The following is a 25,054-nucleotide window of genomic DNA, read 5'->3' on the forward strand; positions in this document are numbered from 1 at the left end:
TCTATCCTCTTACAAATCTAAATGACACCCAGTCCTAAACCCCCTTCCACCTCTCCCGAGCAGCATGCTGCCCCCACTTCCTCTCCTCCCTCTTCATCCTCCCCCTCAAATCTCCTTCCACCCCCAATCTCTCCCTGTCTTCACCATGTTCTGCCTTGCTTCCCACAGTCCCCCGTTTAAAGAGACTCATGAGAAGCCAGAGCAGAAACCTGTCCCTATCCGTCCCTCTGCTCTCCCTACACCTCTCTCTAACCTGGCCCATGTCAAAACAAAATCCCCCTAAACAAACCTAACAACACCCGTGCCCTAGCCCATACTACTCCGGCAAAGGCACAGTCCCAAAAGACATGGCGCACAGTCTCCTCCCTGCCACAAGAGGATCTTGGACAGGTGGGGGATTGCACCAAACTATACCGGTACAAGATGGAAAGTACCGGCAAGCACTTATGGAGGCTCAACCAATTCAGATCCTTGAGCCTGTTGTCCAGGCCCCGCGCCTGCACTCCCTCCCAGACCACCGACGAGATGCCCGCTACAGGCGCAGGACTCCTGCCTGCCTGACCTCCTCGTACAGGTGCCTGTGGTCTAAACCTACTCGGGCAACTTCAACCTCGGGGTGCGCACGCAGCCCCTTTGCCGCATGACCAAAGTGCCACGGCAGCTGTTCAGCCCGAGACCCGCGTTAGACCACACCATTACGCTTCTCGCCTGATACGAGAAGAACACCCGCAGGAGGTAACCGGACGGGTGTATCACTGGCTGAGCAAGCTCCGCTAACAAGAATGAAACAAAAATTGAGTCCAGCTTGAGGGGAAATGTGGTACCCCCTACCTCCCTCCCCGATGGGACAGATCATGCGTGCCCTGGCGACCCACTCGCACCTGCCACTCCACATAAACTGAAACAAAAGCCTCACTAGAGGCCTCCTCATACAAGCCGGCAATGGGTAGATGTACGCCAAATACAAAAGAGACGGCAACACATCCACCTTTAGGACCAGGACTTTGCCCATAAAAGACAAATACCTAGCCTTCCACATTGCTAGCTTCCTCTGTACCACTGCGATACGCATGTTCCAGTTTAGCGTCGCTGAGCCGGAGGTCTCAAAATGAACCCCGAGAATCCTCAGGGCCCCTTCACAGAGAGATAACCCCCCAGGCACATCCGTTCTACCGCGCCATCTTCCGAAAAACTTGACGGAAGACTTTGCATGGTTCAGAACTGCTCCCGACGCTCGGGTGAAATCCCCAAAGATGGCAAGGGACCTTGTCAGGCACGAGTCCTTGCACAACAGCAAGGAAGTGTCGTCGGCGTACTGCGTCATCTTAACACGCAGCCCACCACTTCCAGGGATCAACAAGCCTTCCACCCCTGTGTCTGCCCTAATGGCAGCCCCCAGAGCTCCATGTACAGAACGAAGAGGAGAGCCGAGAGTGGGCATCCCTGCCTGACCCCAGACGAGAGGTCAAAACGTCACCTAAGTGACTATTTACACTAACTCGACACCCCGCTCCGACATATAAAGTACGGATCCATCCTATAAACTTCTCCCCAAATCCTAATCTACCTAACACCCTAAATAGAAAAGATCTATTCACGCGATCAAAAGCTTTCACCTGATCTAGCGCTGCTACCATTAAAGGCAGCCCTCTATCTTCAACCCAAGCGATGGAATCCCTGATCAACTGTAGGTTCCATCTTATAGAGCGGCCCTCTACCCCACACGTCTGATCCTCGTGGACGACGTAGGGAAGGGCTGTGCGCAACTGGTCTGCTAAAACCTTTGCAAGAATCTTGTAATCTACGCACAGCATGGTCAATGGCCACCAGTTGCCAAGGTCAGTTGCTTCCCCCTTCTTATAAAGAAGTGACAGCACACCAACAGCCATTGATCCCCCGGGACCCCGTCTCAAGGATGGCCTTCAAGACTTCGAGAACCACTGGTCCAAGTATACCCCAAAACTTGAGGCAAAACTCAGCCGGCAGCCCATCCATCCCAGGCACCTTCCCTTTTCCCATCCTCCTAAGAGCGCTCTCAACCTCTTCTAGTGAGATCTGGGCCTCCATCACGTCTCTAATGTCCTCTGGCAGCCGCCGGGACAAGTGTTCTAAAAACACGTTTCCCTGCTCTACATCTATTTCCCTTTCCTTACATAAACCTTGGAAATGATCAGTTGTCACCCTGACCATTTCCTCTGGTTTACTTACTATACTACCATTTTCTTCCCCAACTCCATGCATTACCTTCCTACTCTGCCTGGCCCTAACCGACTTAAATAACATAGCGGAACAAGTCTCATTATGTTCTAGAAAGCCACTATGCGCACGCTCCAGGAAAGCTCGAGCCTTCTGCTCCTGCAGCTCCCTGAGCTGCGCCTTTAGGGCTGCGATCTCTCCCAGTCAATCGACCCGCCGAGGTTGCCTGCCTCGTACTCGAGTTTAATTAACCTTTGGATACGATCCACCTCCCTCCTTTCCTCCCTTTTTTCCTTCTACAATATCCTATTATAAAAGCCCTTATCCTCCCCTTAACTAAATCCCACCACTCTAACACCCCCTCGCACATGGACCGGAGGCCGTCAAGCCTCCGAAAGAAACAAAAAATGTGTCAACGAAAGCCTGCTCCTCCAGTATATCCCGATCTAACTTCCAGTACCCCCTACCGAAGAGGCAGACTGGCGACCCCACCTGCAGGAACACCCCGTCGTGATCCGTGAAGAAAACAGGCAACAGCCGCCCAGACAACTGACCCAAAGACCTGGATACAAAAATGTAGTCGAGCCTCCCTGGAGTTGCGCCATGTAGGACCGACCATTGCCGGAGTAGTGTGCAGGCCACCATCAACCAGACCATGGCAAGCCATTAGCCCAGTGATGGCACCTGCACTGCTATCACCACCTACCCCTAAATCTATATTAAAATCTCCTCCTATCACCAAGTGCCTGTTTGTAACACACAGGGGCGCTAGACAGTCCACCATCTCCCTCCTGTCTGCCGCCACCTGTGGCCCATACACCCCAATTAACCTATATCTAGCTTCTCTAAACTTAACATCTATCCCCAAAACTCTACCCTGCATTATTACAAAAGTGTTCTCTATTTTAACCTCTCTGTTCCCACACAAAATCCCTACTCCTGTTGAGTGCACCCTCCTATGCCCCCAAAAGATTCCCCCTTATCCCACTCCCTCTTAAATCTACACACATCCCCACCATCCCTCAGGTGAACCTCCTGTAAAAACAGAAATCAAACCCCACACCCTCTAAATAACAAAAACCGCCCTCCTTTTAACATTATTCCTTAACCCCTAACATTTAGACTAAAAAAGAAACAGAACTATTCATTTAATTTTTTCAACAAATAAAAACCCCAAAAACCAAAGAAAAAACCAGATCACCCGATGCTCCCCTGGTCCATCTCCACCGGCGGGGACGTCCTCTCCTCTCTGACGCCCCCCGTCCTCCATCCCAACCCATGACCCAGGCAGTGTGTTGGGTCCTCCCTCCCCCCCACCCACCATCCCCCCCCTCCCTGTTTGCCTCGGGGCTGCATGTAGGGGACCCCATCTCCTCAAACAGGAGTTGGGATCCCTCTAGAAACAGCCCACCGACCCCTCACTGCATCACTAAAATGCAAGGGGCTGAGGCAAACCGGGAGGACAAATTACCCCCGCCACTCTCTTAGCCCCCCTCCCCCTCCACACCCCCTTCTCACTTCCTGCCAAGCTCCCCCTCTTCATCCCTTTCTTCTTTGGTGAAGGAGGTAGGGGGAGACACAACGTCCCATCCCCACTAAATCCTCCACCAAATCCCTCATTTCGACCTCGAGGAAGCCTGGCAGGCTGTCCCCCCTCCTTTCCCCCATCTCCCCCTCCCACCCCCCCTCCCATCTCCACACCTCCCTCCCCCCGTCACTGTCCCTCTTCCTCTTCCACTCCTTCTCGCACCACTGTCCCACTTCTCCCTCTTCTCTGCTCCTCCACGTTCTTCCACCTTCTTTTTCTTCTCTCCTTTTTTCCATCTTCTCTCCTCTTTCTTTCGCCTTCCTCTTCCCTTCTTCGTCCTTCTCCGTCCTTTCCCCTGTGCCATCCGTACAATCCGCATGCGTCCTTTCTTTCTCCCCCCATCCCCCGCTCCCCCAGCTGCAGACGCGTAAGACCTGTGACGAGCCAGGCAATCACGCCACAGGTGTGCTCTGGAGCCACACCCGTGGCAAGCCTTGGGCTCGTCACATTCCTTGGCCTCGTGCTCTTCCGACCCACAAAACCGACATTTCTTGGTGCTGCACGAGGCCAGGGTATGGTCATCGGCCATACAACGCCTGCAGAACGGAGGCTGATGTGCATAGTATAGGGTTCCCCTGTCAGCCCCAGGAGAACATCGCCGGAGGATGGAGGTAGCCATCCACACTCTTCGGGGACTCCTGAGTAACGCCTGGAAACCTCTCTTCCGTTCCAGAAACCCAGGGAGTCCCTGAGGTACCTCGCTGAGGAGACATTGTCCATGTACCTCCCCAGAAAGGCCCTCACTTCTTCATCCTTCACATGCGGATTGTACATGGTTACGGTGACCACCCTGAAGTTGTTTCTTGCCAGGCTGGTCACCGTGTAATGGCACAGGGGACCTTCTTTTCCCTTCCTTTGCCATCTTCATTATCTCATGTTTTTTCTTCTTTGTAAACGTTACATCAAAGCCCTTCTCATTCGGGTTCCCCTGAAGGCAGAGAAAATCTTTAACCTTCAATCCTGGGCATCCCATCAAAATGGTCCTTCCAAATGTTTCTCTCCACAAGGCTCCATCTCTTTTCCCCGTCCAGGCAAATCGTAAGGTGTTGACCATACCAATCCCCGGAAACGATCTTGTTTGCTTGTATTGATTCATTAAAAAAAATAAGCTCTCTTCAGAAAGAAGCTTCAACCTGAAATGAAAAACATCTTTAATAGGAAACGGTGGAGCAACTAAAGGTGTTGACTCTCCACATCTATCAAGACAACTGGAGCACTGGGCCAGACACTCATAAATAGAACCTGGACCAGCTCAGGTGAAACACCTTCCCACTAATGAGATGGACAAGCCAGCACAGGTGTAACACATACTGACTAACGAGGTGACACCATTCAGTGCGTCCTACATGCTAACGAGCTATACGTGCTGAAGTCCAACCTCAAAACATAAATGGAAAAACCAAAACATGTAACTACTTTCCCCCTTAAGACAACAAATATATCCTATATTTTTGTTGGACAAGTTTGCTCACCACCAAAAGAAAACAACTTCCATTTCACATTATAATCAACTTCAATGCTTCACCAATATAAACATGGTGTCTACTGGCTGTCAACAATTAAAAACAAGAACACATATTTCTAAATATATATTTTTTTCTAAAATGTTATTCTTCTAGAACACTCGTCCCCTTGGAACGAACCCAAACAAAACTCTCTCCAATATGGTAAAACGTGCAGTCAAAAGAAATTGGGATCCATGGCAACGCACTGGCTAAATGCAAAACATTTTTCACTGCACACTATTGAGAATTTCAGCAACCAAGTTGTCCTTACCACGGACTGATTTTAAGAGGAACCTGCAATAGTCGTAGTAACTTTCCACCTCACTGTGGAGCTTCTCTCTCTTTTCAGGGTTCACTCATGTTGTTGGATCTGGTCCCAGTCCCCAATGTCATGCTCTAGTACATTTGGGTTGGCACATCTGAGAATTAACCCATATATTCTAAAAGCAGGATAGCAATGTCAATATAATTGTACCTAAAAATGGTCAGTTGGTTGCATGAATAATTATGATTACTAAATGTTACATGAATTGTAAATATGAAATATCAAAGCCAAATGTACACCCCTTTGTTAATATGTATTGGCAATAATTAACTTAATGGTGAGGCATGGAATAATAAAATGTATCTTTTGTCAGGCTGGATGTTTGAAATATGAGGTGATTTGAGACATGCTTATTCAGTAGTGGAATAAAGACAATTAGCACTTGAATGTTGTCAAAAAATACTGGAGTGATGTAGGATTGTTAATAAAATTGATTATAGGCCAATTTATTATACTGCGTCCATGTGTATAGGCTGCTAGTATGTTAAAATGAAATTGTTTTCAAGTCATTGAAAAAACGACCCGAAAAGGCATCTTTTCAACTTTCACCTACAACGTAGGTGGACGTCAGGCATAGTCTTATTTTCAACATCTTTTGAATTACATTGTGCTAGGTGGGAATAGCAAAATGTCAAAACACAGATTTAACGTGTCCAAATCAATAACCAACATGCAGAAACAGTTTGTGATGAATTGAAAACCTAAACATGAAATGTACTATTTATCATATTACTTGTATTTATTTAAACAAGCTCCTTATAAAATGCACAAGCACCAAAAATGCTGTTGTTTTGACAAGTAGAAATAAATCACTGATATCGATTAGGGGGGAAATCAGGTTGTACGTGCTGTTGAAACTAACACAACTAAAAAAACACATGGAAATGTGAGATATCTTTTACCTCGACTGATTAGAGGACAACCTGCAGAAGACAGTCGTTAGCACGCATTTGGAGTGATGCATTTAAATGTAGGGTTGGCTAAACAAAGGAACGCAACACTTATGTGTCATCACTCATCGATATCACGTTGAAATCAATTGAGCGAAAAGGGGGAGATGAGGTTGTAGGTACTGTTAAACTAACAGCTCAGAAACCACACGAAATCTGGGAATAATGTAAACATCACTATGTAAACATCACTGGTTAGAGGAATTTATGCAGCCCGGAGAGGCAAACTTGGAGTGTGTACACGCAAAATGAATGAAATAAAAGCCCTTCTTGTTGATGGAGGAAACATTGAAACTGTGGATCAGAGTCTTGAAGCATTTCATGCTGTTCTCAATGACTTTAAGAATGCTCATGATTCTGTGGTAGAGCTGGTCACAGAGGAGGAACACGAACAGGAGAGCATTAACTATTATCAACCAAGAATGAGAACTTATGAACATTTCCTGAAAGAGGTCGAAATATTGAAAAAAGCTGAAATCGAGCCACAAACGCTCATTGAACCACATGACAGCATTTCCAATGTGTCAAAAACAAAGTAAAACAAAATATTCTAAGACCGCTTCCTCAGTGTCCTCTGCAAGCCTAGCATCATTACAGGACAAGCATGCATTGGAACTGGAGAAAGCTCAACTGAATGTTAGGATGGAAAAAATGGCAGTGGAAACGGACATAGCAGCATATAATGCCAAACTGAAGGTTCTGGAGAGTGTTGAGTCAACTTCTCAATCCCATGCTGGGGAAGCCCATTTTCTAAGCCAAGAAGATGGAATGAACTCTTATTTTGATAACCAGGAACCCGAGGTCTATAAGGAACCTGAACCATCACCTGTTGAGTTTGCTGCATTTAGGTGCAGTTCCAAAGACCCCACTACAAAGAGTTTTACAACTGACCACAAAGCCATCAAAACCTATTCAGAAACCAGTCATAAAACCACACCCTTCAGCAGCCAACATCAAGGTCTAGCAATCAACAAAGAGTCAAAACTGCGGGTATCAGCCATAATACCAGCCATGATAACCTCTCTACTGTCATGCAAAGGCAGAATGAAATTGCTGACCTCCTTGTACTACAGCACAAACAGGCCACACTCCCTGTTAGGGAGATACCTATGTTTGACGGTGATCCTCTAAACTTTAGGCCATTTATTCATGCATTTGAGCATGGAAGCTGGTGAAGATACCGGGGCCGGTACAGATTGTGCAGTTGCGATTGTGCCAGTTCAAGTAAAGATGGCAAATGGAAGCAAGTCTACTTTAACCTATGCATTTCGATTCTGGTAGCTCAGCAACATTTTGTACAGAGAGACTCATAAGGCAGTTGCAAGCTAAAAGGCAGTGAGACTGAAATTCTGCTATGCACAATGGGGCAGGAGAGTCCTACCAAGAGCTTTGCGATATCTGGATTAGAGATTGGCAATGTGGAAGGTGACACATTTCTTGCATTACCAAAGGTCTACACCCAAAATAAGATCCCAGTGACAAGAGAGAATATTCCCACTCAGAAAGATCTCAAAAGTTTGGCCATACCTGAAAGAGGTTCAGTTGAAGGAAATTGACGCCGACGTAGAACTCCTGATTGGCGTAAATGCTCCAAAGGCAATGGAACCCTGGAAAATCATAAATAGTCAAGGCAACGGACCGTATGCAGTGAAAACCCTCTTTGGATGGGTGATGAACGGTCCTCTTAACAATTGTATCATGGCAGAAGAATCTGGGCATCCTACGGTGATGGCCAATCGTATCTTAATGGCCGACCTGGGGGTTCTTCTTGTAAATCAGTACAACCATGACTTCCCTGAGAGAGGGTATGAAGAGAAAAGTGAGATGTCAGCTGAGGATCGTAGGTTTATGGAGATCGTATCAAGCTCCATAACCATCACTACTACTTACCGTTGCCCTCTCGCAAAAAAATATGTAGTCCTGCCAAACAATCGTGACATGGCAAAGCAGCGGGCTCTAAATATTATCAGGAAGTTCAAGAAAGACAAATGTTACGCTGCAGAGTAGAAAGGCTTCATGGAAGAGATGATAACAAAAGGTTACGCAGAGAAGGTACCACAAGAACAGCTCCTCAGAAAGAAAGGCAAGGTATGGTACATACCACACCATGGCATTCACCGTAAGCGCAAAGGAACGAAACGAGCAGTGTTTGACTGTTCATCATCATAAAGGTACATCTCTTAACAGTGAACTCCTTCAAGGCCCTGACCTGGCAAACACGCCATAGAAAAGAGAAGATGCAAAACAGGGGAATTATAAATGGGCAAACTTGCAGTGATGCACACTTTGGACCACAACTACTACTAGTCTTGCTAAGATTTCGGCAAGAGCACATTGCCATGATGGCAGACATCGAAGGAATGTTCCATCAAGTAAGTGTCCATGAAGATTACTTAGACTTCCTGCGATTCCTATGGTGGCCAGACGGTGATACTAACAAAAGATTGGAGGAGTACAGAATAACGGTTCATCTTTTCGGTGCTATATCCTCTCCAAGTTGTGCAAACTTTGCACTGCGAAAGACTGCAGAAGACAACTGTGAGAGGTACGATGAAGAGGTGATTCAAACCGTCAAGTTCAACTTCTATGTTGATGACTGCCTCAAGTCCGTGGCCACAGAAGAACAAGTCATAGCTCTCACAAAAAACCTCAGGGATGTGTGCTCTCAGGGTGGGTTCAAATTGACCAAGTGGGTCAGCAACAGCCACACTGTGCTGGTTTCTATCCCTGATGAACACAAAGCCAAGCAGATAAAATAACTGGACCTGGACAGAGAAAAGCTGCCTGTTGAAAGAGCACTTGGAATCAGATGGAACATTGAAAGTGATGCATTTACCTTCCGAGTCACTGTCAAGAACAGACCCCTACAAGAAGAGGTATTCTCTCAACTGTCAGCTCTATTTATGATCCATTAAGTTTCCTCGCCCCATTTGTATTAAAGGCAAAGCAAATTATTCAAGTGCTCTGCAAGCTAAAGTGTGGATGGGACGAAAGTCATCCCTGAAGAACACTCTGTCATGGCAGAGATGGCTCTCAGAGCTGGACCAGCTCTCCAGATTCCAGATAGACAGGTGTATGATGCCTGAGAACTTTGGTCAAGTCAGCACAGCTGCATCACTTCGGTGATGCAAGTGAACAAGGTTATGGCACGGCAAGCTACCTTAGGTTCACAAACGGTATGGAAAAGGTTCACATTGCATTCATACTGGGGAAATCAAGGGTGGCTCCACTCAAGCAGATGACAATCCCCAGACTGGAACTTGCTACAGCAACATTGGCAGTGCGAGTGGACAGGATGTTAAGGTTGGAGCTTGAGATTGAACTTGAGGAGTCAACTTTTTGGACGGACAGCCAGTCTGTGCTAAAATACATCCGCAATGACACCAAGAGATTCCATACCTTTGTGGCTAATAGGGTTGCTATGATCCGTGACCTATCGAAAGCAAAACAGTGGAGGTATTTGATCTCCAAACAACCCAGCCGATGATGCCTCAAGAGGATTACATGTTGAAATGTTCCTGAACTCAAAGAGATGGCGCAAAGTACCAGAATTCCTGGAGAAACCAGAAACTCAATGGCCGAAAGTCCCCGAGGAGCTTAGCTCCATCCCACCGGATGATCCAGAGGTGAGAAAAGACGTAATCGTAAACAGTACGGAGTGTGGAAGAAAAGAGTCCAACCAGCAAACTGATTGAGTACTATTCAACATGGAACAGCTTGAAGAAAGCAAACTGATTGACTACTATTCAACATGGAACAGCTTGAAGAAAGCAGTTGCCTGGATGCTGAAATGTCTTCTACAGTTAAGCCAGGAAAGAAAGATTCTCAAACTGATCCAAGATCAGATCAGAGTCTGACAAACTCACTGAAGGAACACATTGACATGTTCAAACTGACATTTGGAAAAGAAAGTCTGTCTGTGGATGACCTAGATGAAGCAGAAAAGGTCATTATCCGATTTGAGCAACGACAGCACTTTAAACAAGAAATTGTTTTCCTTTCACAACTAGTGCAATGTCCCAAGAGAAGCGGCTCAATCTGTAAGCTTGATCCAATTGTTGACAATGGCATTCTGAGAGTAGGAGGAAGGTTAAGCAAAGCTGCTATGCCTACGGAACTAAAGAATCCTATGATCCTGCCCAAAGACTCCTACATCTCTAGACTGATCTTACTCCACATCCATGAGCAGGTTGGCCACTCTGGGAGAGGTCACATGCTTTCTAGACTTCGCCAGCAATATTGGATACCCTGTGCCAACTCCTTAGCAAGGAAGATCCTTAAGAGCTGTGTCTTCTGCTAGAGCTGGAGAACAGAAGATGGCCTACCTTCCACAAGATCGGGTGTCACCTGATTTGTCGCCTTTCACCCATGTGGGCATAGATTACTTCGGCCCCATAGAGGTGAAGCGAGGCAGCGTTCATGTGAAGCGGTATGGTGTGATCTTTACATGCCTTGTGAGTCGAGCTGTCCATCGAGAAGTTGCTAGTTATCTGGATACTGATTCCTGCATCAATGCCTTGCGCAGGTTCATCTGTTGAAGGGGCCCAGTAACAAGTATCAGAACAGACAATGGCACTAACTTTGTTGGAACACACAGTGAGATAGGAGAAGCTATGAAAGAGCTGGATCACAACTAGATTCAAAATGAATTACTGAAGGAAGGAGTGACATGGTCATTCAACCCTCCCTCTGGAGCCCACCATGGGGGGGTATGGGAGAGGTTGATCCGACTGGTGAAAAAGATCCTCTATTCAGTCCTTAAAGAGCAAGTACTGGAAGATGAGGCTTTGCAGACAGCCTTGTGTGAAGTTGAGGCGATTATGAATGACAGACCAATCACTACTGTAACAAATGACCCGAATGATCTAGAACCCCTGACTCCGAACCATCTGCTTCATCTGAAAGCTAAGCCAGTCCTGCCACCAGGACTATTCCAGAGAAGCGACCTATACTCACAAAGGAGATGGAAGCAAGTACAATATCACTGACCTCTTCTGGAAGAGATGGATCAGGGAGTATCTTCCACTTATGCAGGAGTGGAACAAGTGAAACAAAACTAAGAGAAACTTCAGTCCTGGTGACCTCATGGTCATCGTCGATGACACCGCCCCAAGGAACTCTTGACTAATGGGGCGTGTGGTGGAGGCTTTGCCAGGGGCCAAAGGTCTTGTCCGGAGCGTCATGGTTAAGACTAATACCAATATTTTACAGAGACCTATCAATAAACTCTGTCTGCTCCTTGAGGCGACGGAGTGAAACACACACACACAGTGCTCCATCTTAGAATCACGTGCACCTCTGATTCGTTGATGTCGTACTTCTTTGATGTCATTGCATTTTTTGATGTCAACTCTTGACATTTTTGGAAGTTGAACACCTTTACACTTTAACTCAGACTGAGATCTATGGACTATTTTCCTATATGGCACCTTGTATATTTGTATATAGCTATGAACTGTAATAGTGCTCTGGTATAGAATGTTTTGTGTTTTGGCTCTACGTTTGAATATTAAGTAATTGTTGTGCATTCAGTGCACCCCCCTCTTGCCTATTCATTGTATTGTGGTAAGTGTGTTAGGATAAAGGCAGGAAGTTGGGCCTTCGGGGGAGGGAGTCCTTGCTAGATGCGGGAGCGGTATAGTTTTTTGACCATACAGACAGGTCATAATATGTGTTTTCCATATTTATTTTAATTTTATTTTACCTTTATTTAACCAGGCAAGTCAGTTAAGAACAAATTCTTATTTTCAATGACGGCCTGGGAACAGTGGGTTAACTGCCTGTTCAGGGGCAGAACGACAGATTTGTATCAAGTATTCTATGCTTTAAGTTGATTGGAGAATCATTTATTTGTTAGATATAAGAAGAATAAAAAAATGTGTTGCATCATATCCCTGGATGTCATTGAATGTTTGGCCGTTTAGAAACCTTGAGTGTGGACTGTATGCGTACCAAATAACCCCGCTTCAGGCTTGGGCAGTGGCTATGGTAAGGACGAAAGGAAGCCACTACAGACATTGTGACATTATTAACCTATCTGGGTTAGCCCCCGGAGATCTTTGTGGGCTATACTCGGCCTTGTCTCAGGATGGTAAGTTGGTGGTTGAAGATATCCCTCTAGTGGTGTGGGGGCTGTGCTTTGGCAAAGTGGGTGGGATTATAACCTTCCTGTTTGGCCCTGTCTGGGGGTGTCCTCGAATGGGGCCACAGTGTCTACTGACCCCTCCTATCTCAGCCTCCAGTATTTATGCTGCAGTAGTTTGTGTGTCAGGGGGCTAGGGTCAGTTTGTTATATCTGGAGTACTTCTCCTGTCCTATCCGGTGTCCTGTGTGAATTTAAAAGTGCCCTCTCTAATTCTCTCTTTCTCTCTTTCTTTCTCTCTCTCGGAGGACCTGAGCCCTAGGACCATGCCTCAGGACTACCTGACATGACTCCTTGCTGTCCCCAGTCCACCTGGCCGTGCTGCTGCTCCAGTTTCAACTGTTCTGCCTGTGATTATTATTATTTGACCATGCTGGTCATTGATGAACATTTGAACATCTTGGCCATGTTCTGTTATAATCTCCACCCGGCACAGCCAGAAGAGGACTGGCCACCCCACATAGCCTGGTTCCTCTCTAGGTTTCTTCCTAGGTGTTGGCTTTTCTAGGGAGTTTTTCCTAGCCACTGTGCTTCTACACCTGCATTGCTTGCTGTTTGGGGTTTTAGGCTGGGTTTCTGTACAGCACTTTGAGATATCAACTGATGTACGAAGGGCTGTATAAATACATTTGATTTGACATTATTAAAACAAATCCTTCATCTATGTATTTTCTGATGTTTGATCAGAGATCTTTCATCAAAGTATCTCTTGTCACATTGATCACAGCTATATGGGAACTCTACTGTGTGTGTGTTCTCTGGTGATCTTTAAATCACTTAAGCCAACAAAACTCTTTTCGCAGTCAGAGCAGTGTTAAGATTTCTCTCCTGTGTGCGTTCTTAGGTGTACTTTCAGGCAGCTTGCCTAAATAAAACTCTTCCCACATTGAGTACAACTATACGATTTCTCTCCTGTGTGTCCCCGATGGTGTAATATCAGTCCATTTGGCTGAGTAAAACTCTTCCCACATTGAGTACAGCTACATGATTTCTCTCCTGTGTGTGTTCTCTGGTGTACAGTCAGATAGCCAGATGTAACATAACTCTTCCTACATTGATCACAGCTATAAGGTTTCTCTGTTGTGTGTGTTTTCTGATGTTTAGTCAGATTGGAAGATGTAGTAAAACTCTACCCACATTGAGTACAGCTATAAGATTTCTCTCCTGTGTGAATTAGCAGGTGTGTTTTCAATTAATATGATCTAGAGAAACTCATTCCACAATGAGAGCAGTGGTACGGCTTTTCTCCTGTGTGGATTCTCTGGTGGATTTTAAGTTCTGATTTAGATTTGCAGTTCTTCTCACAGTCAGAGCAGCAGTAAGGATTCTTCCATGTGGGTCTCTGCTGGTGTTTCTTGGGGTGTTCTGATCTGGAGAGACTCTTCTCTGCCTCTTCAGCATCATGATGTTGTTGATACTCCCCAGAGGACCCAAGATAGTCACATCTCTCTCCTGTGTGAACGACAAAGTCAGACGGTTAAAGTCCCACAACAGCAGAAATCCACTGTTTATTTGAGGTAAAAGGTGATGCCCAGAGCGTACCTATAAAGTTGTACAACAATTGACGCCTGTTAAATTATTTTATAATTTTCAATTGAGCAACAAAAGTAATATTTTGTCTTGTTTTCACAGTAGTAACATCGATAACTACTGGAAGATACTAACAATAACATAGACCTACTGTAGGACCCATAACTTCCCCTAACAATAACATAGACCTAATAACAAACACTAAAGGAGAGTCTCACACTTGAATCAAAAGAATTTGCAAACAATTTTGACAGAGGAGAGGGGGTACAAAAATCAATAAATTCTCTTTCAAGCACAGTTTCGCAAAATCTACCCGCTATTCAAAGTGCTGTGAACAAATGAAGGGAATCGTTCACAAACATTGGTACATAAGATACGATGACCGTATCAATAATGTGTTTCCAGACCCTCCCTTGGTCGTATTCTCACGGGGCAGAAATCTCAGAGATCGATTGGTAAACTCTCATATACCACCCCAAAATACTCCTGCACAACGTCTATTTGCGCCTCTCCCGGATGGAAACTACAAGTGTAATGGCTGTGCTCAATGCAATGGCACTTACAAATATAGATCCTCCAAAAACACCCCCAAACAGGGAAACAGATCCCAATCAAAGGTGTTATCACATGCACCACTAAGGCAGTTATTTATCTTAGAACTTTTTGGAAGCGAACCCCTTGATTTCGTCCCTACATTTATATCGGCATCAAACACATCACCCTCCCTAGGAGAGGGGGTGACCTCAACAAATTATTGTTAAAACGTGAGGTTGTCTGGATCTTTAATTTAAAGAGCCTTGCTCCCGTTGGTCTCAACATAGCCATTATTGTAATATTGCTATTCATTGTAAATGTTTGTAGGTCTATGTAGCCAAATTGTATCTCTGACCGTATGCTATCCATTTGTTTTTACACGTTCTACTTATATCTGTAAATTAACCAATGATATCAGGCCACACTCGGACATGATTACAGACACCTGTGTGTGTCCTTTGACACAAACCAGTTTCACGCAGTGTTTGTCATTATACCTTGATGAAGACAGCTTGTCTGTGAAAACATTGGTATCGGGTATTTAAATTATTGCATCTGAGCTCCTAGAGTATGAGGTTCTCCATTTCTTTTTCAGGCCACCGCGGTCTGACAACTTGTATGGAAAATTACTGAGGATAATAGCAGACGACATTGCCACTCCTATTCGCCATATCTTCAATATAAGCCTACTAGAAAGTGAGAAAACCCTACCTTGTCACAAGACAACTGATTGGCTCAAACGCATTAAGGAAAGAAATTCCACAAATTAACTTTAAATGATTAATTTTCTGTAACAAATGGTGAATTAGTTATTTATACTGCTTTTAAATGGCATTTTATAGATTGTATAAAATAAAAACTGGATTTTTTATTCAAAACATAGGTTGTAAAAGTATGCTAGACATTTATATAATAAATCATACCTAGTTTAATATTTATGTGACAATCAATGAATTAGTTATTTTTTACAAATTTAATTATATTGGCCAATGTCTGAATGTGTGAATATAAATCCAACTTTACCTAGGTCTTAAACTTCTTTGTCTAGGTCTCATTTTTAGCCATCTTACTCATTGTTAAAGCCAGGATATTGTTTGTGATTAGGAAACTATGAGAACCACACGAAGTCCAGGGGGTGATCATGCTCTACCACCAAGGGTCAATTTAGTTGGAGAAACTTAAGACAGTCCCATGTTCCAATTGTTTGTTTTAGTAGTATGAATTGTTCCTGTTCACACCGAGGTGAAGAGCGGGATAATTGAAGGAATGATTCTGAGCCTGACGCTCATCACCTGTGGAATGCGGGACTTCCAACCAGGCACGGATTTCATTGGCCTAGTATACTGTAACTATATACTTAATGAGTATATACTACATACTATTAGTTAATTGTAGTATACTGTAACCGAACCGTATCCTTTCAGTTGAGCGCTCTTCTTTGGTCTGCCTGAAGTTTATGCTGTTGCTACGCAACCTCTTGCGAGGTAGTTAGCATAACACATTACTAGTTTAACATTTTACGACTTCGGGTGTGTTTTTAAATTCAATCTTGAATAGCAGAGTGCTTCATAAATTCAGACCGTTGTCAGATTGTCTGTTTGTAAATTCATCCCGTTTCTCTCTCGGAGCCACTGGCCGCTTTGGCCGAGGAGTTAGGTTGATTTGACCGTTCTGACCTTAGCTTGCTACTACTTCCAGACACAATCGAGACTCTGACCATTTTACTCGCCCTAGCAGAGCTGGTTAGGCAGTTTTCATGTTAGCCAGAGCGTTGGTAACTGTAACTGTACTGCCGGAAAACATTTCTTTGCTCCTATTTGCCTACGTTTACTGACACCTGGACATATTCAACGGGTGTTGAGCTAGTAATTTCATTATTTTGTGCTCTCTGGTACTCAGACGAGTACTCTGAAATCGGAGTGGTTAGCCAGAGCGAATTTATGAAAGCACCCGAATGTCCATTGAGAACGCACAACGACTATACCATTTAGCGAAGAATGACGGGAATAATCAAGTCAATAAACGTTGGGTAGTTAGAATATAGTTAATATACTGGCAAGTTTGATGTTTAAGTAGCTAACTAACGTTAGGTAGCTAGTTAACATACCGGTACATAATGCTGTAATAACATGCTAACAAATTGTCAGACAAAATAGCGTGTAATGTAACTTATTTGAAAAGTTATTACTTTATTACATTGCTCAACCTTTTCTTAACATTTGTCATAATTAGTGAAAGCGATGAATTTGTATAGGCTCTCGTTGGACCTCATATTTTCCGTCATTTTCTTGAAATCTGAAAACTATGTGAAGCTACGCCCATTTATGGAAGAATTGCATTGTGGGGCCTAAAATACGTCATATTGTGGCGAATTTAGTACGACATCCGGGAACTTATGGCACACGACCTACATCATGCTATGACCAATAAGCATACTATATACTCAATTCCCGTCACAAATAGTACGGTTAGTATGAGTATTCTAACACTGCTAATGACTTATAAACAGCTCTAACAATTTTACCCCCACAGGAAATCTACACTGGCAGTTATAGAAAGACCCAATTACTACCTACCCATTGATTCTTGAAGAATATAACTTTTATATGCCTGAAATGTTTCAAATGTATTACCACACCAGAAACCAAAACATATGCATGTATAACACCACTGTTTGTAAAAAAGCACTGTACAGCCTCAAAACCTGGTTAAAATGATCATTTTGACCTTATGGATGGCCAGCCCTTGTATTTATAGTGAAGGCAATTCAAGGGGTAGCCCTGAGCTGGACTGAAACCTGGGTCCAGCAACTGTCAAGCCAACACCTTATAACTGTTACGCCAAGATGTCTGAACTTCATAACGAGGTCGCTAGGTTTTGAGTTACGGTTGCTACAATAGCTTTCTCTATGAATTTGAGAGTGGTTACATTTCTCCAGTCCCCATTCCTCAACCAAGTCTCAGGGCTGACCATTTTTTGCCATTTAAATCCTAATTTACCCCTATAAAATAGCCGCACATCTATCAACCAATCTGCAGTTCATACAATAACAAAGCTGTCATTCCACCACTGTTTTGGTAATAAGATGATGATGGGGCTGGAGAAATGTAACTACTCTCAAATTCATAGACGTACCTATGGATGCAAGGACTGACCATCCATGATATCAACATAGTTTTAACCATGTTGAGTGTTTACAGTGTTTGTTTATCATTTAAATTGTTTCTAGACATTGGAGTAAAAAAAAGCCTATTTGGGGTTCTGATGGGGTAAAGAGTTGAACTAAGCTGTGTTATATTCTTCAAGAATTAATGGCTATAAATAAATAATTTTAAAAAGTCTAAATATGGATGTAGCTATTGCATATTTCCCCTGTAACACCACACATCAGTTCAAAAACGGCAGAGTTTGTGCCTCTGTTTTTAAGACAGAACTTACTAGTGTTAATCAGGGCCCGTTTATCGTTAGAACCATTGGATGCCTTAACATGCCATTGGGAAACCGAGCCCAGATATCCAGTTTCATCCTCGTCTTCTTCCAATGTGACTCATCTCCCCCTCCTCCTATTTCTCTTCCTCTTCTTTAACAGTAACATCCTCCTCTTTCACTCTGAACGCGCCTTCCTCTTGTTTAACTGAAACGTCTTTCTCTTCTTCTTTCACTATAACAGCCTCACCCTCTACTTGTTTTTGTATTGTGACATCCACCTCTTCCTCTTTCACGAGAACGTTCAGCCACATTCCCTCTTTCTCCGTCCAACAGACCTCATCTTCTTTAGCAGGAGGAGAGTAACTTAGTGAGATCATGGTCGGAGATGTTAGCTAGCTAGGCTAATGCTAACTTAACAAGCCCGCTAGATGACAAGTAACAACACTGTAAATATTGCATTAAAACGGATAACTAACTAGACGACAGAAGTGGGTTTAAAACACAATGGCTAATATACACTAAAGCGTCTAAAGAGCTTAATTGGTTCGGCTATTTTGTCTAGTAAGCTACTGAGGTGAATAACTAACTGTTGCAGTTGTTGAAAGGAGCGTTCCGTCCACTAGATTAGACGTCACACTAACAGCATCGCCTTAAAGCCCCACACCAGACCAAGTCTGTTCATTATATACATCTACATGGTGTATTGTTACACCATGTAGGAGCAGTATATACCTAGTCTGTTCATTATATACATCTACATGATGTGTTGTTACACCATGTAGGAGCAGTATAGACCTAGTCTGTTCATTATATACATCTACATGATGTATTGTTACACCATGTAGGAGCAGTATAGACCTAGTCTGTTCATTATATACATCTACATGATGTATTGTTACACCATGTAGGAGCAGTATAGACCTAGTCTGTTCATTATATACATCTACATGAGGTATTGTTACACCTTGTAGGATTAGAGTAGATCTACAGTAGCTAGCTGCTAATTTGACTTAATGAAACTGCCTTAAATATGCTGTGGTAAACATGTTTTATTCGCACTAATCAATCAACACATTCCTGTCTTTGCATGTCTCAATATAATGGTATTATTTAATTAAACTCATTTAAAATAATCTTTGTCTGAAAATAAAATATAATCCTCAACTGCGTTTCCCACTCCAGTCAGCAGACCGCGATATGCGTCTTTCATGCGATGCTGCTGGCGTGACGTATAATCTAGGGGACGGTTCTTCATAAACAGCTCTTCAACCACCTCGGTAGCTTGCTAGCCAACATAGCCGAAAGATTCCAGCTGTTTATACGCTTTCGGCGTATATTAGCTAATATGTTTTAGACACACTTCTGTCGTATCTACTTGTTAACCTATTTAATATTACTTAATATTTTATTGGTCAGCTATATTAGCTGGCTGTGTAAGTTAGCCTTAGCATGGTCCCTAATGATAGCTAGCTAGCTAACATCCCCGAACATGAGCTCCCTAAACTTCTCCCCTCCTGTTAAAGAAGAGGAAGTCTGCTGGACGGAGGAAGAGGGTCTGTGGCTGAACGTTGTCGTGAAAGAGGAGGAAGAGGATGTCAAAATACAAAAACAAGTAGAGGGTGAGGCTGTTACAGTGACAGAAGAAGAGAAAGACTCGTTCAGAGTGAAAGAGGAGGTTGTTACAGTAAAAGAAGAGGAGGATGCAGTTTTTGGAGTGAAGAAGGAAGGGGAGATTACTGTCACATTGAAAGATGAAGAAGAGGAGATAGGATATCTGATTAACACCAGTAAGTACCGCCTTAAATCGGTATTTTACTCTGGATATACGGCGCAGAGAGCAAGCTACCCCTTGTTTTTTTCCGTTCTGTTTTCAAAAAGTGACTTAACATATATATATATATATAATAGAAGGGTCTATCTGCTGACCGCAGACTGGGGGGCACAGCGTGTAGTGAGGTTTTACTGCACACCCGTGCTCCCCAATAGTGCCATGTGAGAGTTGGGTTGGCTACACTAAAGATTATGGATATAATAACAAGATGTCTCTCCGCCCAAACAAGGGGAGTCGTTGTCCACAATGCGGCACTGCGGATTCTCTAGCTCCCGCCTCCCCTTTCTTTGGGTATACTTCTTATTATTGTCATCCATTGTAATCCACAGACATGAACACACCGTTCTATACAGTCCACCTGATAGAGGTTCATATCTGACAGATGAAAATCTCTTTTAGGAACTTAGAAAGAGGTGGAGTCTAAAGCTGCACCAACTAGGATTGTGCCTTTGGCTTCTGGACAATGAAATAAAGTTGATATGAAAACCAATAGAACAGGAGAGAAATGACATAGTGGTGGGTCCAATAGAACAGGAGAGAAATGACATAATGGTGGGTCCAATAGAACAGGAGAGAAATGGCACAGTGGTGGGTCCAATAGAACAGGAGAGAAATGGCATAGTGGTGGTTCTCCAATAGAACAGTAGAGAAATGACAGAGTGATGGGTCCAATAGAACAGGAGAGAAATGGCATAGTGGGTGGGTACAACAGGTAAATAAATTGAGATAAATTTGCCCAAATTATATAATAACTCCTGTCCATACAGAAAGAAAGAAAATCCTTTACCAGAAAGCGTGACGTTGCCACAGAGGAATCAGGAATCATTAGCTTCTTTAAAAAAATAGCTGTGCATGGTTTCAAATCACAAGCTTGTAGGCTTATGCCTATTTGGGTAGTGTGTGTGGCAATAGGCCTCGTTGATTACTGAGTTGCGGCTGTCAGTGACAAGCATCTCAAATTGGTGTGAAGATAATGTCTCTTAAGTATAATTTAAAATGTTGAGACAAGAAGAAGGGGAGGGTTGTGGGGTGAAGATAGAAGTGAGTCTCTTTAGAAAAAGTGTAGTACTGTAGAAACACCCTCCAACATGAAGGGCTTCCCCAGTATAGTACTGTTCCAACATGAAGGGCTTCCCCAGTATAGTCCTGTAGAAACACCCTCCAAGGATAATTTGTCTTTCTGATTTTGAATTGTAAGACACAATTATTAGTCCATACTGCTGTAAATAGTAACACATTAGATAAATGTGTTAAAAGTGTTAACCCAATGGTGGAACACACTCCTCACGACGCCAGGACAGCGGAGTCAATCACCACCTTCCGGAGACACCTGAAACCCCACCTCTTTAAGGAATACCTAGGATAGGATAAAGTAATCCTTCTCACCCCCCTTAAAATATTTAGATGCACTATTGTAAAGTTTTCCACTGGATGTCATAAGGTGAATGCACCAATTTGTAAGTCCTCTGGATAAGAGCCATAGTAAATGACTTAAATGTAATGTAATGTAAGATAACATTCATAACATGGAACAACAGTAACCATAGTAACACATTGGATAACACTCACAACATGCAACAACAGTAACTATAGTAACACATTAGATAACATTCACAACATGGAACAACAGTAACCATAGTAACACATTTGATAACACTCACAACATGCAACAACAGTAACTATAGTAACACATTGGATAACATTCACATGGAACAACAGTAACCATAGTAACATTGTTTCCCCAAAACAATCTAAAGGAAGTTTGTTCTGAAGTGTCTGTCCTCTATCTGAGAGAGAATAAAAAAATGTTTTTAACCCCTTATTTATGTCACTAAAGTCTTTCCACATTTTGTTACGTTACAGCCTTATTCTACAATGGATTAAATAAATACAAATCCTCATCAATCTACACACAATACCCCATAATGACAAAGGGAAAATAGGTTTTTAGAAAATAAATCACATTTATTATAAAGAAAAATCAAATACCTTATTTACATAAGTATTCAGACCCTTTGCTATGAGACTCTAAATTGAGTCCAGGTGCATCCTGTTTCCATTAATCATCCTTGAGATGTTTCTACAACTTGATTGGAGTCCACCTGTGGTAAATTCAGTTGATTGGACATGATTTGGAAATGCACACACCTGTCTGGCTACCACAGCATTCTGAAGCATTTCGCTACACTCACATTAACATCTGCTAACCATGTGTACAGTGGGGCAAAAAAGTATTTAGTCAGCCACCAATTGTGCGAGTTCTCCCACTTAAAAAGATGAGAGATGCCTGTAATTTCCATCATAGGTACACTTCAACTATGACAGACAACATGAGAAAAAAAATCCAGAAAATCACATTTAGGAATTTTAATGAATTTATTTGCATATTATGGTGGAAAATAAGTATTTGGTCAATAACAAAAGTTTATCTCAATACTTTGTTATATATCCTTTGTTGGCAATGACAGAGGTCAAACGTTTTCTGTAAGTCTTCACAACGTTTTCACTCAATGTTGCTGGTATTTTGGCCCATTCCTCCATGCAGATCTCCTCTAGAGCAGTAATGTTTTGGGGCTGTTGCTGGGCAACACAGACTTTCAACTCCCTCCAAAGATTTTCTATGAGGTTGAGATCTGGAGACTGGCTAGGCCACTCCAGGACCTTGAAATGCTTCTTACGAAGCAAATCCTTCGTTGCCCGGGCGGTGTGTTTGGGATTATTGTCATGTTGAAAGACCCATCCCCGTTTCATCTTCAATGCCCTTGCTGATGGTAGGCTTTGCTACTTTGGTCCCAGCTCTCTGCAGGTCATTCACTAGGTCCCCCCGTGTGGTTCTGGGATTTTTGCTCACCGTTCTTGTGATCACTTTGACCCCACGGGGTGAGATCTTGCGTGGAGCCCCAGATCTAGGGATATTATCAGTGGTCTTGTATGTCTTCCATTTCCTAATAATTGCTCCCACAGTTGATTTCTTCAAACAAAGCTGCTTACCTATTGCAGGTTCAGTCTTCCCAGCCTGGTGCAGGTCTACAATTTTGTTTCTGGTGTCCTTTGACAGCTCTTTGGTCTTGGCCATAGTGGAGTTTGGAGTGTGACTGTTTGAGGTTGTGGACAGGTGTCTTTCATACTGATAACAAGTTCAAACAGGTACAATTAATACAGGTAACGAGTGGAGGACAGAGGAGCCTCTTAAAAAATAAATTACAGGTCTGTGAGAGCCAGAAATCTTGCTTTGTTTGTAGCTGACCAAATACTTATTTTCCACCACAATTTGCAAATAAATTCATAAAAAATCCTACAATATGATTTTCTGGATTTTTTTTCTCTCATTTTGTCTGTCATAGTTGAACTGTATCTATGATCAAAATTACAGGCCTCTCATCTTTTTAAGTCGGAGAACTTGCACAATTGGTGGCTGACTAAATACTTTTTTGCCCCACTGTATGTGACAAATAAAATTTGATTTGATTTTGAAGCGATACGCCATCCCATCTGGTTGCGCTTAGTGGGACTATCATTTGTTTTTCAACAGGACAATGACCCAACACACCTCCAGGCTGTGTAAGGGCTATTTGACCAAAAATGAGATGGAGTGCTGCATCAGATGACCTGGCCTCCACAATCACCCAACCTCAACTCAATTGAGATGCTTTGGGATGAATTGGACCGCAGAGTGAAGGAAAAGCAGCCAACGAGTGCTCAGCATATGTGGGAACTCCTTCAAGACTGTTTGAAAAGCATTCCAGGTGAAGCTGGTTGAGAGAATACCAAGAGTGTGCAAAGCTGTCATCAAGGCAAAGGGTGGCTCCAAATATATTTTGATTTGTTTACCACTTTTTTGGTTACTACATGATTCCATATGTGTTATTTCATAGTTGTCATGTCTTCACTATTATTCTACAATGTAGAAAATAGTACAAATAAATAAAAACCCTTGAATGAGCAGGTATGTCTGTAACTGATGTGAAATGGCTAGCTAGTTAGCGGTGGTGCGCGCTAATAGCGTTTCAATCGGTGACTTCACTCGCTATACTGTTGACCCGGATCACTGGTTGCTACTGAAAAGGAGGAGGTCAAAAGGGGGGTGAGTGTAATCGATATGATATGGCTAGCTAGTTTGCGATGGTGCGTGCTAAAAGGGTTTCAATCGGTGACGTCACTTGCTCTGAGACCTTGAAGTAGTGGTTCCCCTTGCTCTGAAAGGGCCGCGGCTTTTGTGGAGCGATGGGTAACGATGCTTCATGGGTGAATGTTGCTGATGTGTGCAGAGGGTCCCTGGTTCGAGCCCGGGTCGGGCGAGGGGACGGAAGCTATACTCTTACATGTCCAAACTTTTTATTTATTTTTTTAAACATTTTTTTTCTTTTTTTGCTGTGATGACCAGTTCTGCTCTTTTATTGAGGGATATAGTCTAGATTACACCTCATAGGAAGAGAGTTTTATCATGTGGAGGTTTAATTCAGGTCTCTGTTTAACTAGATACTGTTTGTCTTTGGCAGGGGAGAGACCAGACTCTCACTATGACAGCAGGAAGATGTTACCTAATATAATGTTTACATACCCTACATTATTCATCTCATATGTATATGTATATACTGTACTCTATATCATCTATATCATCTACTGCATCTTTATGTAATACATGTATCACTAGCCACTTTCACTATGCCACTTTGTTTACATACTCATCTCATATGTATATACTGCACTCAATACCATCTACTGTATCTTGCCTATGCCGCTCTGTACCATCACTCACTCATATATCTTTATGTACATATTCTTATCCCCTTACACTTGTGTCTATAAGGTAGGAGTTTTGGAATTGTTAGCTAGATTACTTGTTGGTTATTACTGCATTGTCGGAACTAGAAGCACAAGCATTTCGCTACGCTCGCATTAACAACTGCTAACCATGTGTATGTGACAAATAACATTTGATTTGATTTAATTTGAAGAGTCCCTCACGGAAACCAGACTCAAAGACACCCAAACCAGCGAGACAACACCACTGCTCCCATTGT

The 25,054-nt window shown here is 43.2% G+C and overlaps 1 protein-coding gene across 3 annotated transcripts in view; it reads left to right on the top strand.

Moving 5' to 3' along the window:
* LOC118386785 (gastrula zinc finger protein XlCGF17.1-like) overlaps window positions 1–25,054 on the top strand; it is a 96,209-nt gene that overhangs the window by 66,780 nt on the left and 4,375 nt on the right. The window contains exons 1-2 of one of the 3 annotated variants that reach the window (XM_052523450.1): window positions 19,850–19,986; window positions 23,563–23,776. The exons of 1 other annotated variant lie outside the window; for it this stretch is intronic. In XM_052523450.1, the coding sequence (XP_052379410.1) occupies window positions 23,635–23,776 (142 nt within the window). In that variant the 5' untranslated portion in view covers window positions 19,850–19,986; window positions 23,563–23,634. Of the gene's footprint in view, window positions 1–19,395; window positions 19,987–23,562; window positions 23,777–25,054 lie in introns of those variants that run through there. One more of the 3 variants, XM_052523448.1, reaches the window with a different exon arrangement.

Source organism: Oncorhynchus keta, chromosome 8 (assembly GCF_023373465.1).
Source record: "Oncorhynchus keta strain PuntledgeMale-10-30-2019 chromosome 8, Oket_V2, whole genome shotgun sequence".
Lineage (NCBI taxonomy): Eukaryota > Metazoa > Chordata > Actinopteri > Salmoniformes > Salmonidae > Oncorhynchus > Oncorhynchus keta.